The 15,005-nt window shown below is 40.2% G+C and overlaps 1 protein-coding gene across 9 annotated transcripts in view; it reads left to right on the top strand.

Moving 5' to 3' along the window:
* Nucleotides 1-15,005, top strand: part of DCLK1 (doublecortin like kinase 1) — a gene marked incomplete at its 3' end in the record, with an annotated part of 521,814 nt that overhangs the window by 483,467 nt on the left and 23,342 nt on the right. For all 9 annotated transcript variants that reach the window (XM_080660910.1, XM_080660912.1, XM_080660909.1 and 6 more), the window contains one exon: nt 2,547-2,627. In XM_080660910.1, the coding sequence (XP_080517036.1) occupies nt 2,547-2,627 (81 nt within the window). The remainder of the gene's footprint in view (nt 1-2,546; nt 2,628-15,005) is intronic.

The raw sequence follows: 15,005 nt of genomic DNA, 5'->3' as shown, positions 1-15,005 counted from the left end.
TTATCTTCTCAGAGAATATTTTCCAGAAGCACCCTGTTTCCAGGTGCAGTTCTAAAACCCTACCTGGCTCATCTTATTTTCCTTGTCTGCTTTATTTTTCTCCATAGCACTTACACCCTTATGTCCATCTACATAGATATAGATAGGTGCATATATTTTATTTGTATAATTTGTTTTCCCACTAGAATGCAAATTCCTTGAAGACAAGGATGTTTTTATTTTGTTCTTTACTCTATCATTAGTGCCTAGTCACCAGTACATAACTGGTACTCAATACAAATAAGTGAAATAAATGAATGAGTGAATGAATGAAACAGTTAACCAAAGTAGAGGAAGCTCAACATGGGCTGAAATTATTAAGAAATACATCATGATGATGCTATAATTTAATTTGGATCTTGAAAGACAACCAGGATTTAGAGGAAGTGGGGAACAAGGCATATGGTTTTCTTCAATTAAAACTAAAGATCAACCTCTAAGAACACTAAAAATCTTGTGCTGAGACATGATTAGACTTCGAGATAAAAAAAAAAAACACAACAAAATATTTTAGTTGATCTCTTAAACTTATATCTCTAAACATTGACTTAAACTTTTGAAAAATTGATCTTAAGAAATAATTATCTTTTGATTATTCAATCTATATAACTTTTCTTTTGTTGTGTCCTGAGTATGAATTTAATTTAAAATATTATTCCTTAGGCCTGGCCACTTTCCATAGAAAATTATGCATATTGGGCCCAAGTTTCTCATATTCTTCAACTGTGTAAGAATCTACCTCTGGACCTAGGGAAATTAGGGGAATTGAGAAAGGTGCCAGAGGAAAAGTGAAAAGAGGTGGGAAAAATCTGCTGAGGTGGGCATGGAGGTGATTTCACCTGTGAACAGGCTTTTTAGAAACCTGTCCAACTCTTTCCATAACATGCCATCACTCCATGAACATAAGAGCTGAAAGTCACTGACAGATAGGACTATCTCCTACACCCCCATGGCACCTGGCAAAGAGCATCACAGACAATAGTTCAGGGGTGGGCAAACTTTTTGACTCGAGGGCCACAATGGTTCTTAAACTGGACCAGAGGGCCGGAACAAAAGCATGGATGGAGTGTTTGTGTGAACTAATATAAATTCAAAGTAAAGGAGCGGAGGGGAGAGCAAGAGAACCCTCCGCTCTTTTGGCTCCGCGGGCCGGATAGAACAGCCGAATGGGCTGGATCCGGCCCGCGGGCCGTAGTTTGCCCACAGCTGCATAGTTGCTTTAATAAGTCTTGGCCCCAGTTAGGAAGTAAAGGTAGATCTTTACTTTGGCAAGATTAATTATCCCCACCCTGGCCAGTTTGGATCAGTGATTAGAGCATAGGCCCAAAGACCAAAGGTCTCAGGTTTGATTCCCAGTGGTTAAGGGCATGTACCTTAGTTGCAGGCCTGGTTGGAGTGCAAAGGGGAGGCAATCAATTGATGTGTTTCTCTCACATCAATGTTACTCTCTCCCTCCTTCACCCTTCCCTCCATTCTCTCTAAAAAAAAATCAATGGGAAAAATATCCTTGGGTGAGGATTTAAAAAGTAATAATAAATTATCCCCATCATGGAATGGTGCTCAGAGCCTATGAATGTAAAGAATGAGAAAATACATATAACCATTTTATTACATAACTTCTAATTCAAAGTTGACAAATGTATAACAGACTCATCATTATAATCCAAACTGTGCTTTCCTGGTCCAGATAAATTTGAGCTTAAGGGAAAGTTTTATGTATTTCAGAACCAATAAATCATTTACTGCTTAATAGTTCTATTTTATTTGTGTTGATTGATCTGGAAATTTTTGAAGCAATTTTTCTTAGAATTCTTTGGCTACTAAAAAATAGTTTTTGTTTTAACAACTAGCTGTTGGAAGTTCTATATGTCTTTTCTTATAACTTTCTTTCATACCTAAATATGCCATCCTGAAATTGAGGGGGAAAACTACATTTTTACATTCAGCTGTCAAAAGAAAATTTAGTTAGTGTTTTTAAAATTTGATTTTTATATTAAATTAATTTAGAAATTTATTTTTAGAGTGAAAAATGCTAGAAAAAGAAATAAATTTTAATTCTTTAACTTGTGTTTTTGTTTTTTTCTACTAAAAATAATTTCATTAAATTGATTTTAATATTAATTTCACTTTATTTTTTCCACCCACTGTAAGCTATGTTTTTATAATTCCAAATATTCACCTTTCCTTTAATTTCTAAAGGTATTAGGTAACTGTGAATAAGTTGAATTGATATACAGTGTGTCCCAATAAGATGTATACACACTTTAACAGCTGACAGCTTAATTTTGAAAATGAAATGTATTTTTATAAACACTGCCTTTATAATTATTCAAAGTGTGTGTATACATTTTTTGGGACACCATATATTTAAGATTTAGAGCTTTTCCAAATAAAAGAGAACTTATGCATTTAAAAACACCCAGTGGGATAAAGGGAAAAAAATACTTCTGGCTTTTATCTTTGACCTTAAAAGTTAGACAAATGGAATTGAATGTTTCTTTTTACAGGAGCTTATCACCATGATGCTGTTGGTCAATGTTGATCAGCGATTTTCAGCCATGCAGGTCCTTGAGCATCCCTGGGTAAATGTAAGTGACTTCCTCCTTTCCATATATTTACAATTTCAGATTTCCTTAATAATGTCACCTTCTTTTTAAAATGTGTTTGTTATTTTCCCGAAAATATGCCATAACAGTTGCAGAATTGCAGAATTGTTCCACGAGGGCCATGACATACCCACTCTGATACGCACTTTCATGGTCCCTTACACAAAGCATTTTCTCTGATTTCATCTTCTACTGGGGAGGGGCACATGATCACTACCCTCACCCCACAACCTACATTCTGTGGCCCAGATTAGGGCTGAATACATCAATAAAATGGAGCAGATTTTCTGAGTTAGTGCTACTTTTGTATCATTTCTGCCAAAAATACAAGTGACCAAACAGTTTCTGCATACAGCCTGGAGTACTCCAAGCAGCACTTCTCAAACTTGCCTCTGCTCACAATTTACCTGGGGATCTCATTAAAATGCATATTCTGTCATAGTAGATGTGAAGCTCTGAATTTCTAAAAGCTCCCAGATGCTGCTGCCATTATATGAGTACCAGGGTCTGATGGTATTTCTTTAGCTATGAAGGAATTGTGCAGTGCAGAGTCATTAGTTTTTTGCCCTATGAGTGATTGAAGAGCTTTGTTTTGAATATTTATAATTAATACTTAGAGTGTGCCTAACTTAGAGTCTGCCCAGAATTATTTTAAGTACCTTATATACATTAAGTGATTATGTTCTTCCCAATGACTGTATAACCAAGACATACATCCCAATTGACATATGGAAGTCCATAACAAGGTTGAATGGTTCTTACTGTTAGAATAGAAGACATATAGATTTGGATGTAGATATGGACATGGACACAGACAGGGACAAGTATAAAATTGTTAGCTTTTGATTAAATTTTGCAATCTTCCCTATAGCTTTGAATGATTTGGCTATAAGTCAAAGGCAATAAAATGTTCCACTTCTCTGAATTATCACCTTGGCAATTAGTTAAGTAATGTTTTCCAAAATAACTAATTTTTTATGATAAAGTGTGATTGAGAGCATAGGGTTGAGACAGATTACATCTGAGATGACATAACATTGAGATCTTGTTCCTGGTTTGCCACTTGATGGCCATTGGACTGGTTCCGGAACTTTACACATCTGTACCTGATTCCTCACACCCCACTGGAAGTTTATAAGTATATGACAGGAGAATGTATGTGAATATGAGCATGTATAGATATACAGCTAAGGTTTGTTTTAAATATTTTTATATAGCAGAGCTTCTGCATTGGTATACAACTATGTAAATATATTCATTCCCTCAGCCCTTGGAATAGTTAGGCAGGTAACCAGAGCCCAGAGTGGTCACCTCCAGCCTCACAAACTTTGCATTTACTCCAGGACCCTAAATGAAATCTATCCTTTTCCATGAAGTGGGAAGGGTTAGGAAGCATCCCATGTAAACCTTGTAATAAGCCTGCAAGATAGGCAGGATGGGTATTATTATATCCACTTTACAGATGAGAAGATTGAGGTTATGGTAGGTGACTTGCCCAAAGTAGCTAAGTTTGTAATTGAGTTAAAATTCGCAGCCATGTGCCCACACTCCAAGCACATTTGCTTTAAACTCCTGTGCACCACATTACATCTACCCTCCCTCTGTATTTGAAAGCACTGTGACTATTACAAAATACTTTCTATGTACATAGTCATCATTATAATGCTTGTTCTTACAAGTTAGCAACCTTTCCAAAGTAACTTACCTAGGTGTTATGCGTGACACCTTTCTCTTAGATGTACAGGTGGAAGAGGCACAGGCAATCTCTCTTGGTGGTAGCAGTTGGTTTTGATTGATATGCATGCTATTTAACAGCCTATGGTCCACAAATTGTCCAATTGCCCTAGAAAGACTAAAAGTTTAACCAGAGAATAAACCGGAAAGCTGAATTTGAAATGTGGCCTTTGCAGGCTTATAAAGAAACCATAGAGGAAAGACACTCATAGATTGATTTTAGATTTTTAAGCTTATTATCATCAGAGAATCACTGCCTATCAGGCCTGCCCTCCAGGAGCTCTGTCTGATACAACCAGATAGTCACAGGGCAATGGGGGAAGGGCTATCCCCACCAGCCTCTGTGGGGAGGGTGCCATGGAAGGCTTCCTGGAGGAGGAGCTAGAGCTCCATCCTGGAGGAATCTGGTAAAGAAATGTCTTGTGGAACCAGATCCAGCAGGATGTGAATATTCTATGTAATAAAAGGCTAATATGCAAATTGACAGAATGGCGGAATGACTGGTTGCTATGATGTGCACTGACCACCAGAGGACAGATGCTCAATGTGTTGTATTGTAAATCAGCGAATGAGATACAAGACGCCTTAATGAGCCAATTAATTAGGAGTTGTTTATTGCGCGCAGCCCAGAGGGAGATGTCTTTTTCCAAATCTCTGAGAAACCCATACAGGAAGTTTTTCCGTATTTATAATTTTTGAGCCTCTTTGTTTGCATATATTACAAAGGGCTCTATGTGAGTTATTGTTACAGACAGTTGTAACATTAAATACATAATGAGTTAGTACTTGGAATTATTATCAGTATTAGCCTATTTAAGCTATTACATTAGATGGCTAGCTTGCAAGGTCAGACAGTTAAGTTTATCTTTTTTCTATTATTTGAACTAAAAACAAAGTCATTTTATAGAATAATAGACTGTCTTAAAGTGACAGAGTTTACAATGACAGAGTTTACAGGACTATAGATTATCTAACAATAGTTGAGAATTTCAAACAGCAGTTTTTTTTATACAAGATGGAGGTTACTGTGCCTCATTCCCCACGGGTTTTATGTAAATGAGTAAAATCATTGACTCTTGGGGGTTGTTAACATTGTTTACCTACCCAGCTTTGAGGTTTTCTTTACTAAGTTATATAAAGAGAATTAATAATATGGCACATGTGAAAGTTTTATCTTTAGAGAATCCTTCTGCCTGTGCTGTCTTAAGCTACATTGGGATCCCGTCAAGCTTGACTGCTGTGGGGGTGGTCAGGATGATGGTATGTGGTTGGTCCCCTCTAGGTAGGAGTCAGTCCTTGGGTGGTAAATTTCTTTACCCAAACAGAGTCACCAGGGTGGAAGGGATGGACCAGATCAGAAGTTGGCACAGGCATAGCGTCTCGGATGTGCTTCTGGATTGCTTTCCAGGTACACTGTAAAGCCTATAAGAACTTGAATAAAGATTGGTTATGGCTTTTAGCTTTTCTAGATTGGGTTTCCATGTAAGCTGGTGAGGTGGGTAGGTCAGGGTCTGAAAGAGTTACTAGAATCTGTAGAGGCCCCACTGGTTTTAGGGCAGCCTCCCGAGCTGCTTCATCTGCAGCCTCATTCCCTCTTGCTTCCAGGGAGTCCCCTTGTCTTACATATAGAGAGGTGGAAAGACTTAGTTACATTTGGTAGCACTAGTTGGCCCATCGTCCTTGCTCTGCTCATGCCTGTCTTACTGCCTAATATATTACCTCAAGGATCTTGGCTCTGAATTCTTTCAGGGAAAATGGATGTCAGTGGGGTCCTCTGACTACTTCCATGCTGAAGGGGGATGGAGTTTTCTTTTAGAGCCAAGAGATCCTTGCTGTCTGTCAAAGGGACGATGAGGCCTGGGCACAGAAGGAGGTGGGCTTGTGACTGGTAGAGACAAACTGTAACAAATGGTCCGGTGGAAGGGAAAGAAAACATTTCAGTTTTAATAACCTCTATTGAAATAGAATTTTTCTCCTCAAAATTACCTCTATGTTTATCAAAAGAGCCAAATCAAGACCAATTTATCTATTGTATTCAATTTGGCCTGATTGCTTGCATAAATACAACAAGAATGGTAACTGACTACCTTTGCCAGAATTTCATGTTTGAAACTTAGTGTGCCCCGTAGGGCCAGGAAGCCAAGTTATCCAGCTGCTGTCAGGCCTGCCTGCAGTATCTGCTGAGTTAGGTGAATCTCTCACCTGCAGTGACTCCACCTGGGCCCACACCCTAGGCTTTAAGGCCTATCTCAACAGCCCTCCTACTCGTTGTGGCCTAGAGTGCATGAGGGTTCTGCAGGGATGCAGAGGTGCTCTTATTGCTCCCCTTCTACTCTGACCAACCACCAGCAATGGTAAGGCATGGGCCTGACGCTTCAGTTTCATATATTTTCAGGGTTACCAAGCAGGATACCAGGCTTTCTTCATGGCACTCTTATTGGCTTCAAGTCTTCAGAGCTCAGACAGGGCTTTTTGAAACATGATACTCCAGTCAAAGTTTTCAGTCAATAAAACCACTATTGGAAACCGGTCTTATTGAATTTATGCAAAGAAATGTATTTCCATGATTTATTAAGCATTGCCAAATTTCGGGGGAATTATATAAAGAGGTAAATATACTGACCTGCTTTAAGATCTTCTCATTTTCCTTGCCAGTCCTTTTCATGGACTCTTCAGAGTAATATTTTTCTAAATGTATTATAACAAAACAGTAACTGTCTTTAAATGGCAAGAAGAAATTCAAAATGTGTCTATATTCAAATAGACAGTTACAGCTGTCCCTGTAGTAGCGTTCCCCCTACTTGACTTGTCCTTAAACTACATATGGTCTCTGGGAGAGCTGACATGCCCTATCAGAATGGACTAAGGGAACTTTATTCCTTCACAGGGTCTCACATGTCTCACAAGGTCTGTAATTCCTGTAACAGAGGGTTAGTATTCACCACTTCACTGCTTCCTTCTGTTCCAAACAGGCCTCACCCAGTTTCCTAAAGCTGAGGTTGGTGCCACCCCTGACATGGGCATGGTCACACAGGCCTGCAAGGCAGTATACAGGCTGCCAACTGTTTCTCAATAGAGACTAAAACCTGATGGGTATTTTTCTTTGTCCATTTGGGTACCTGCCCTTTTGGCAACTGCATTCAAATCTGCAAGAGAATTAAAGATTAATATAACATATTAACATAATGAAGTACAATTATTGACACTGTGGCCACTTCAGGCAGCCAAATTTTCTGCTACCATACATGACACATGGTAGGGCTATACAAACATCTCAGGGAGGTGACTAAAGTCCATTTTTACCTTCCTACACAAAGCAAAACTGTCCTTGTCTCCCTGGAGTCATGTCCATGAAGACATAGGCATTATCTAAGTCTGTTATACAGTTTTCTGCAGGCCACTGTCAGGGCTGTGTATGGTGGCCAGTTTTTCTTTCTAACCACAAACACAGCCTGTTCAATTTCCCTAAAATGTATTCTGGCACGGGAGAAAGTTGTTTTGCTGTACAGAGGCAGCTTAACCCCTATACAACTGGGCTTGGACCTCTGCCTAGCAAACTGCAGTCTATAAGTTCAATATGTAGCCTCCAGTCCTCCTAATCCAATGGGGTCACAGCCAGTCCCTCAGTCAGACTCCTACTCTCTGCGAGAGTCTGGAAGTTCTGAGCTGTTCTTAGCTCTTTTGTTTATGGAGTATGACTTCCCTTTTCCCTCTCCAGTTAACCCTGTTTATCAGTTACAGGGCCTTGCCATCCCTGTCTCTCATCACTGATTGATTCCTAGTGGCGAGCCAAACACAGCCGGGGCTGCAGGGAGAGATGGTTTGCACATAGCAAAGTGCTCCTGCAGTGGTGGCTTGGGCTTCAGGCCCTTTCCGGCCCACCTGTCCTCTTTCCTGGAAGAGATTGCAGCCTTGATCTAGCACAACTCAGATAAGTGGAAAACCAAGGACACCAGCAAAGCAGCTTGCAGCCAGCAAAATCAACAAAAACCTATGTCTCCCTGCTCTCCCCACTGATGCCCCACCCCCTTCATTAGCCATTTACTCTGTAAGTAAGAACAGGGCATCTGCCCCCCCACCTCCTAACCGGGTGTCTTGGCTCAGCCCTTAGCCTAAGGGGTTAAATCTTTTAGCTTCTCTGGGACAGTTCAAGGCACTGGAAGGGGACATCAGCCCCTCCTCTTCCAGCAGCATCAGGTACTGAATCCTTTCAGTACATTTGCAAATGGGAAAGTTTACCAGCTTTATCCCTGGTTACTTTTATAGATCCTAGGGCCCGTTGCTTGTCTCCATTTTCTATTGTGAGTTAGAGGAAGACAATTCCTATAGAGGGGGGAAATAGAAACAGTGGGAATTTTGAAGAAAACTACAGGCCATTGTTGTAGTAGTCCTCCCTCCAGGAGGCTGGGGTCCAACCTGTGGAGAAAAATGACTCTTAGTCAGCCTGGAAAGATAGCAGATGAGGATAAGGGTGTGTAAGGAGATTTCTTGCAGATCAAAATCCTGGAAGGTCCCCTGAAGGAAATGGTTTTCAATCCAATCACAGACACCATCACGGGTGTCAGAAGGGGGGTGGAACCAAGCTATGTCTTCTAAGAGGGCCCTAATAAATGACTAAAAACAGCAAGTCAAACAAAACACACAATCACGAAGACAACAGACCGCACAAGATGCACAACTAGGGTTTACGGGGTCCATAGATAGCTATTTATAATAACAATAGTTGGATTCCCTTCTCTTTGATGTCTCACAATTTATTTTGCTAGGCTCGGAGCCAGAAACCTCCTACTTCAATCTTAGTTCTGCCTTGGGGAGCTCACACAGAACTATGATGTCACAGGAAGGGGCAGGGCCCTGTAAATCTCTCCGCCCTGTGGGAGTTTTTGGCAAGCCCTGCCCCTTGAAGTCTCTGTCCACCAAAAGAGATAAAAAAAGCCATAAATAACAGGTTATTTGTTCTTTGAAATTTACTACTTTGTTGCAAATAGTTAACTTGAAAAGACTTCTCTCTTGCTTTTCTTACAAGCAATCTTGGAACCTAGCCAGCCTTTGTTTTCTCTGGGCGAAACCCTTTCACAAATTTATACCTTTAAATCTACCCCAGAATTCTAAAATTTCAACCTAATACAGTAAAATCACAAATCTAAGTGGGCTGATTCCCTCTCTGACAGAGAGCAAAAAAAAAAAAAAAAAAAAAAAAAACCCTGGAAAAAAGGAGGTCCCAGCAGCTGCTTGGGAGTTTTTGCAATCTGCCAGAGCACCCAGCCTTAAATAAATCATATGTTTTAGCCAGACAAATCAACAGAAGTGCAGAATAAGTCAAAGTAGCTTTTGCTTTTACACAGGCTCTCACACTTACATTTATAGACCAGTTAATGAACAGAAAATTATGTCAAGACAGACAAACATCCATACTCACACTCTCTCAGTAGATTAGCCCAAACGGAAGCTGAGGAGATAACTGAAACAATGCCCAACTCCCCAAATGGACGTGGGGGCACTCCCAGCACACATGCCCCAAAATTCTTGACCAACGTCTCAGTGAGAACCTACCAGAGGAGTTAAGACTGTGTCCAGTCACCCTTCTCAGTAACAAAGTTGCTAGTCCCAAACAGCAAAGTGAACTCAAAATTCCTTAATCAAATTTGAATTCACTCACCTCCAGAAGGTTTTTCTGATGACTCCAAAAGAATGCAGAGGCATGTCAGGTGTCCCTTGTCTGGCTGTCACGGCCACAGAGAAGTGTCTCTGGGGCACTGGAACTTCATCAGGTGGCACCTCCCCTAGAGATCCTCAGGGCCTGACAGCCAGGCAGGGGAGGCCAAGACTAGGTGAAGGTAGGCACCTGTCTCTTATCTCGCAGGGGCCTCCAAATGTTGTATTGTAAATCAGCGAATGAGATACAAGACGCCTTAATGAGCCAATTAATTAGGAGTCTTTTATTGCACGCAGCCCAGAAGGAGATGTCTTTTTTCAAATCTCTGAGCAACCCATACAGGAAGTTTTTCCATATTTATACTTTCAAGCCTCTTTGTTTGCAGATATTACAAAGGGCTCTATGTGAGTTATTGTTACAGACAGTTGTAACATTAAATACATAATGAGTTAGTACTTGGAATTATTATCAGTATTAGTCTATTTTAGTTTATTACATTAGATGGCTAGCTTGCAAGGTCAGACAGTTAAGTTTATCTTTTTCTATTATTTGAACTAAAAACAAAGTCATTTTATAGAATAAAAGACTGTCTTAAAGTGACAGAGTTTACAGGACTAGAGACTATCTAACAATAGCAGAGAGTTTCAAACAGCAGTTTTTTTTTTTATATATATACAAGATGGATGTTACTATGCTTCAAATGCAGGAGCTTCCCCCTTGTGATCAGAGCGCTCCCACAGGGGGAGCACTGCTCAGCCAAAATCTGGGCTCATAGCGCAATGGTGGTAGCGGGAGCCTCTCCCACCTCTGCAGCAGTGCTAAGGACGTCTGACTGATGGCTTAGGCCTGCTCCCCAGGCCTAAGCCATCAGTCAGACATCCCCCGAGGGCTCCTAGACTGTGAGAGGGCACAGGCCAGGCTGAAGGATCCCCCCCCCCCCCGAGTGTGTGAATTTTGTGCACTGGGCTTCTAGTATACTACAAGATAACTTGGTGACTGTGAGCAAATTTGTCCCTATATCTGAGGGGGCTGGGATGCTATTAAAAACAAATAATTACTTACCTTGATTCCAAACCATATGACCCTATATCAAAAAATTCCAACTCAGTAGGGTAAAGAAAAAAAAAAGACTTCTGGCTATTATCATTGGAAAACTAAGTTGCTCATTCATATTCCTAGGTAGTATATACATGTCTCAGCAGGAACTTTTACCTTCTCAACCTGCTTTGTACACATTTTTACACATGGTCTCACTTTGCTGACAATCAGGATCCACAGTTCCTTCTAGAACTTGGACTTCTGCTGTCATTTCAGTTTTCCCTGTCAGATTCCCTGAAAACATTTACTAAAAGCAAGGATAACATTTAAGGAACTATCTAGAAGACTTACAACTAAAAACATACCCTTTGTATAATTCCTATCTTATCCCATGCTATTTTCTGATACTCTAGGATGAAGGTCCATCTCAATGTGTTAATTCTATGAACTATGTTTTACCTCCAATTATTTTCCTAATTTTACTAATGAGGAAACTGAAGCTCAAAGAAGTCTCTAGCATTAAGCTCATGGAGTCTCTAATATAAGGTCTGATACATGGGTTTTGCCCCCAGAGATTCTGATTTAACTGGTCTGCACTGGCGTCTGGGCATTGGGAATTTTAGAAGTTCCCAGGTGATTTCCTAGTGGAAAGGAGTTATTTAGCCAATTCAAAACTTCCTATCACCTTCCTGGCCTTTCCATTTTAATTTACTTCCTTTATTTCACCTACCTACTCTTTTGAAAAGATACTCCCAAGCTAAAATATACTAAAAGAATGAAGAAGATGCGGGAAAAAAAGAACAAAAACAAAACAAGAGTTTGAATAATCTACCAAGATGTCTTATGCTAATAAAAATCAGTTCTACACACAAAAATATATAAACATTCATCTCATGGTGCTGGCAGAATTTGTTAGAAAGTAAGAGAACCCTAGGGATGCTGTAATAATAAATAAAACCACTTATCCATACTCATAAATTGTGAATGATGACTTGGAATTCCACTTTTCACTTGGGCATCTTATCCTCTCCTTTCTCCAAGGTAGATCTTAATTTACTTCATATTTTCTCCCCAAGTACAGTGTGAATTGTAGACATAGAGGATATCTAGGACCCAGCTGAAGGGAGTCAAAAGTCCTGGGGTACCCTCAGTGTTTAAGTGTCAACCTATGAACCAGGAGGTCATGGTTCGATTCCTGGTCAGGGCACATGCCCGGGTTGCAAGCTTGATCCCCAATGTGGGGTGTGCAGTAAGCAGCCGATCAATAATTCTCTCTCATCACTGATGTTTCCATCTCTCTCTCCCTCTCCCTTCCTCTCTGAAATCAATAAAAATATATTTAAAAAAAAAAGTCCTGGGGTTCTGTACAGCTGGGGGTGATTAGCATGAGTCAGGAGGCCACACACTGGGATGTGAAACATGGCTGCTATTGAAGAGTGCTCTAATGCACTTGGGATTGTTTAAAACTCACTTGGAATATTCTGGGGGTAAAATGCTCATAAATTTACAGATATTAATAATAGGGTCTGTAATGAATAGACTGAAAACCGGATCCATGATCCAAAAACAAAACTCCATGAGGGAGAAGGATTTTCTGAAGCGTGACCCCTGGAATGGTCTCCCTAAGGAGGGAAATTCACTCAGCTGAGTGACTTCATGTCCAGGCCCCTACCTCCTCCCCAACATCCGCTGGAGAAATGGAGACCAGGTCTCCTACAGACAGCTGTGAGAGTTCATTTTCCATTTTGCAAACTAATTTTGTTCTTGTCAGTTGCAATGCTCTGTCAAGTGGTGGATGGGAATTTCTAAATCAAAAACCACTAACCTCAAACCACAACCAGCCTGTGTCAAACAAGAAACTACTCCCAGAAACTACATACCAAAACGTGTGGTAATAATACTATGACTATTTGTAAGGTACTTCCAGGTTTGTCACGTTTAGAAAATTCATAGCACATTTTTGGCACATAATCTATTCAGAATAATAGTGATAAAGATGTATATAAAAATGTATGTTTTAAGGGCCCTATTTATTTTATTGATGCAAGACAGTAAATTAACTAAATCTCCATCATCAGTCCATATGCCTCTGGTACAGATTAGGTCCCAAAAAAACCAGCTGTTTATGTCATTTAATCCAATTATGCTCAAAGCCTTCAAAATTGATAAGAAACTGCAGACTTTTTAGTTACAGTGGTGTGTGTGTGTGTGTGTGTGTGTGTGTGTGTGTGTGTGTGTTACCTTCTCTAGCTGAGATACCTTATTTCATTGGGAACAAATTTTAAACGGTTTTAAGATTTTTGAAGTCAAAAACATCTTTCGAGGGTTGTTTCACTACTTTCATTGCATTGCTTCAACATGAATTAATAACCAAACAGAAGCTGAAAACTTCACTAGAATTTAAAGCTGGAGGCCTGAGCCCCTAGGACCTAATATGTAAAAGAGTCACTAGGCACAAATAGTGTGTTGATGCTTGGGAGGGGTGAGTGCGGGGAGAAAGTGGTCAATGGGAAAAAAAGCAAAAAACAAAAAACAAAGGAGACATCTGTAATATTTTCAACAACAAAAAAAATTTAAAAATATTAATTAAATATTAATTAATTAATTAAAAGAGTTGCTAGGAGTCTTTACAGAAGATTAGGACCAGGGCAGGGCCAGGAAATGATAAGGAAGTCCATTGTGAAAGTGATGAGAAAACAAACTCTTAGTTCAAGAACTGGCAGGGAAAAGAACTCAGGTAAAGGGAAATTTCTGGTAAGGATGCCCAATGGTGGGGAAGTGAGGAGGTAGGCTTGAGCAGCAAGGTAAATCTTCCTCAGTAAATTACGTAGGGGCTGCTGCTATGGAATCCCAGCTATTTTTTTTTTCTCTGTATTTGTACCCAGGATATTAAACACAGCCTGTGCCAATCACAGGCCCACACTGACCCAATGCTACTTTATGTCATCCGTTGTTAGCCGGGGCTTCTAGCACAGCCAGCTCCACATGGGATTCCAGAACTCCTGCCCTAACAGGTTGGATTGCCTTATCTCAGATTAGGGAGAACCTAGTCTCTCCTTGACATAGAAGCTTCTAACTGCAATCCAATGGGTCTCCCAAAGTGCTCAGTATCACTTTAACTGACCTTCATTCAAATGCTTCCTAGGCTCCATTCAGGCTTGTCCAAATATTCCATTCTTTTCAGCTCCTAATTCAACTCTCTCACCCCCTCACTATTGTGCCACTTTTATCTGGAAAAGAAGAGTCATTGAGTCCCTTCATTTAATACTTAGGGAGCCTTTTTGTAGCAGATATCATGCTAATGAATGCACAGAAGTTCTAGACCTAGCTCTGTGACCTTGAGCAAATAACCTTGTTGAGCCTCAGTTTGCTTATCTTTGAAATGGAACTGATAAGGCATATTGTAGATGATAATCTGAGGATTAAGGAGATCATATATGTAAATCATTAGCACAGGCCACAAAGCAATTAACACTTGTGTCATCTTCCTCTTCCTGCCTTTCTCTTTTAACTGTGCTCCCCTCCACCTCAAAACAGGCCTCACCCCTTCTCTCCTTAATTCATCTTGCCCCAAAGACAAAGAGACACCTACACCTCCCCAAGGCAGACTGCTTCATTTCCCCCTCTATCCTGCGCCTTTTCTAGTCTTCCAACTCTTCCTTGCCACTAGCTTCTGACCCTGAGACTTCAAATACACTCAAGGGTTTTTTGTTTGTTTGTTTGTTTGTTTGTTTTGTCTTAAAGAGAAAATCGTTTTTTCCATCTGCTTCATTATAGTCTAAAGCACATACAAGTAACTGCCTGACATAGCCTGGAACGCTCCCAAGAAGTGACTGGAACTACATCTGTAATCTTGGGGGTAGGGCAGAACCCCAAACCTTGCCAGATATGTGAGACTAATACCATATTTGTAAAGCCTTCAGTAAAGGTAC

The sequence above is a fragment of the Plecotus auritus genome (genome assembly GCF_963455305.1).
Source record: "Plecotus auritus genome assembly, chromosome: 3".
Taxonomy (NCBI): domain Eukaryota; kingdom Metazoa; phylum Chordata; class Mammalia; order Chiroptera; family Vespertilionidae; genus Plecotus; species Plecotus auritus.
Note: the sequence above shows the minus strand (reverse complement) of the source record. Positions and strands in the feature narration are given on the sequence as shown.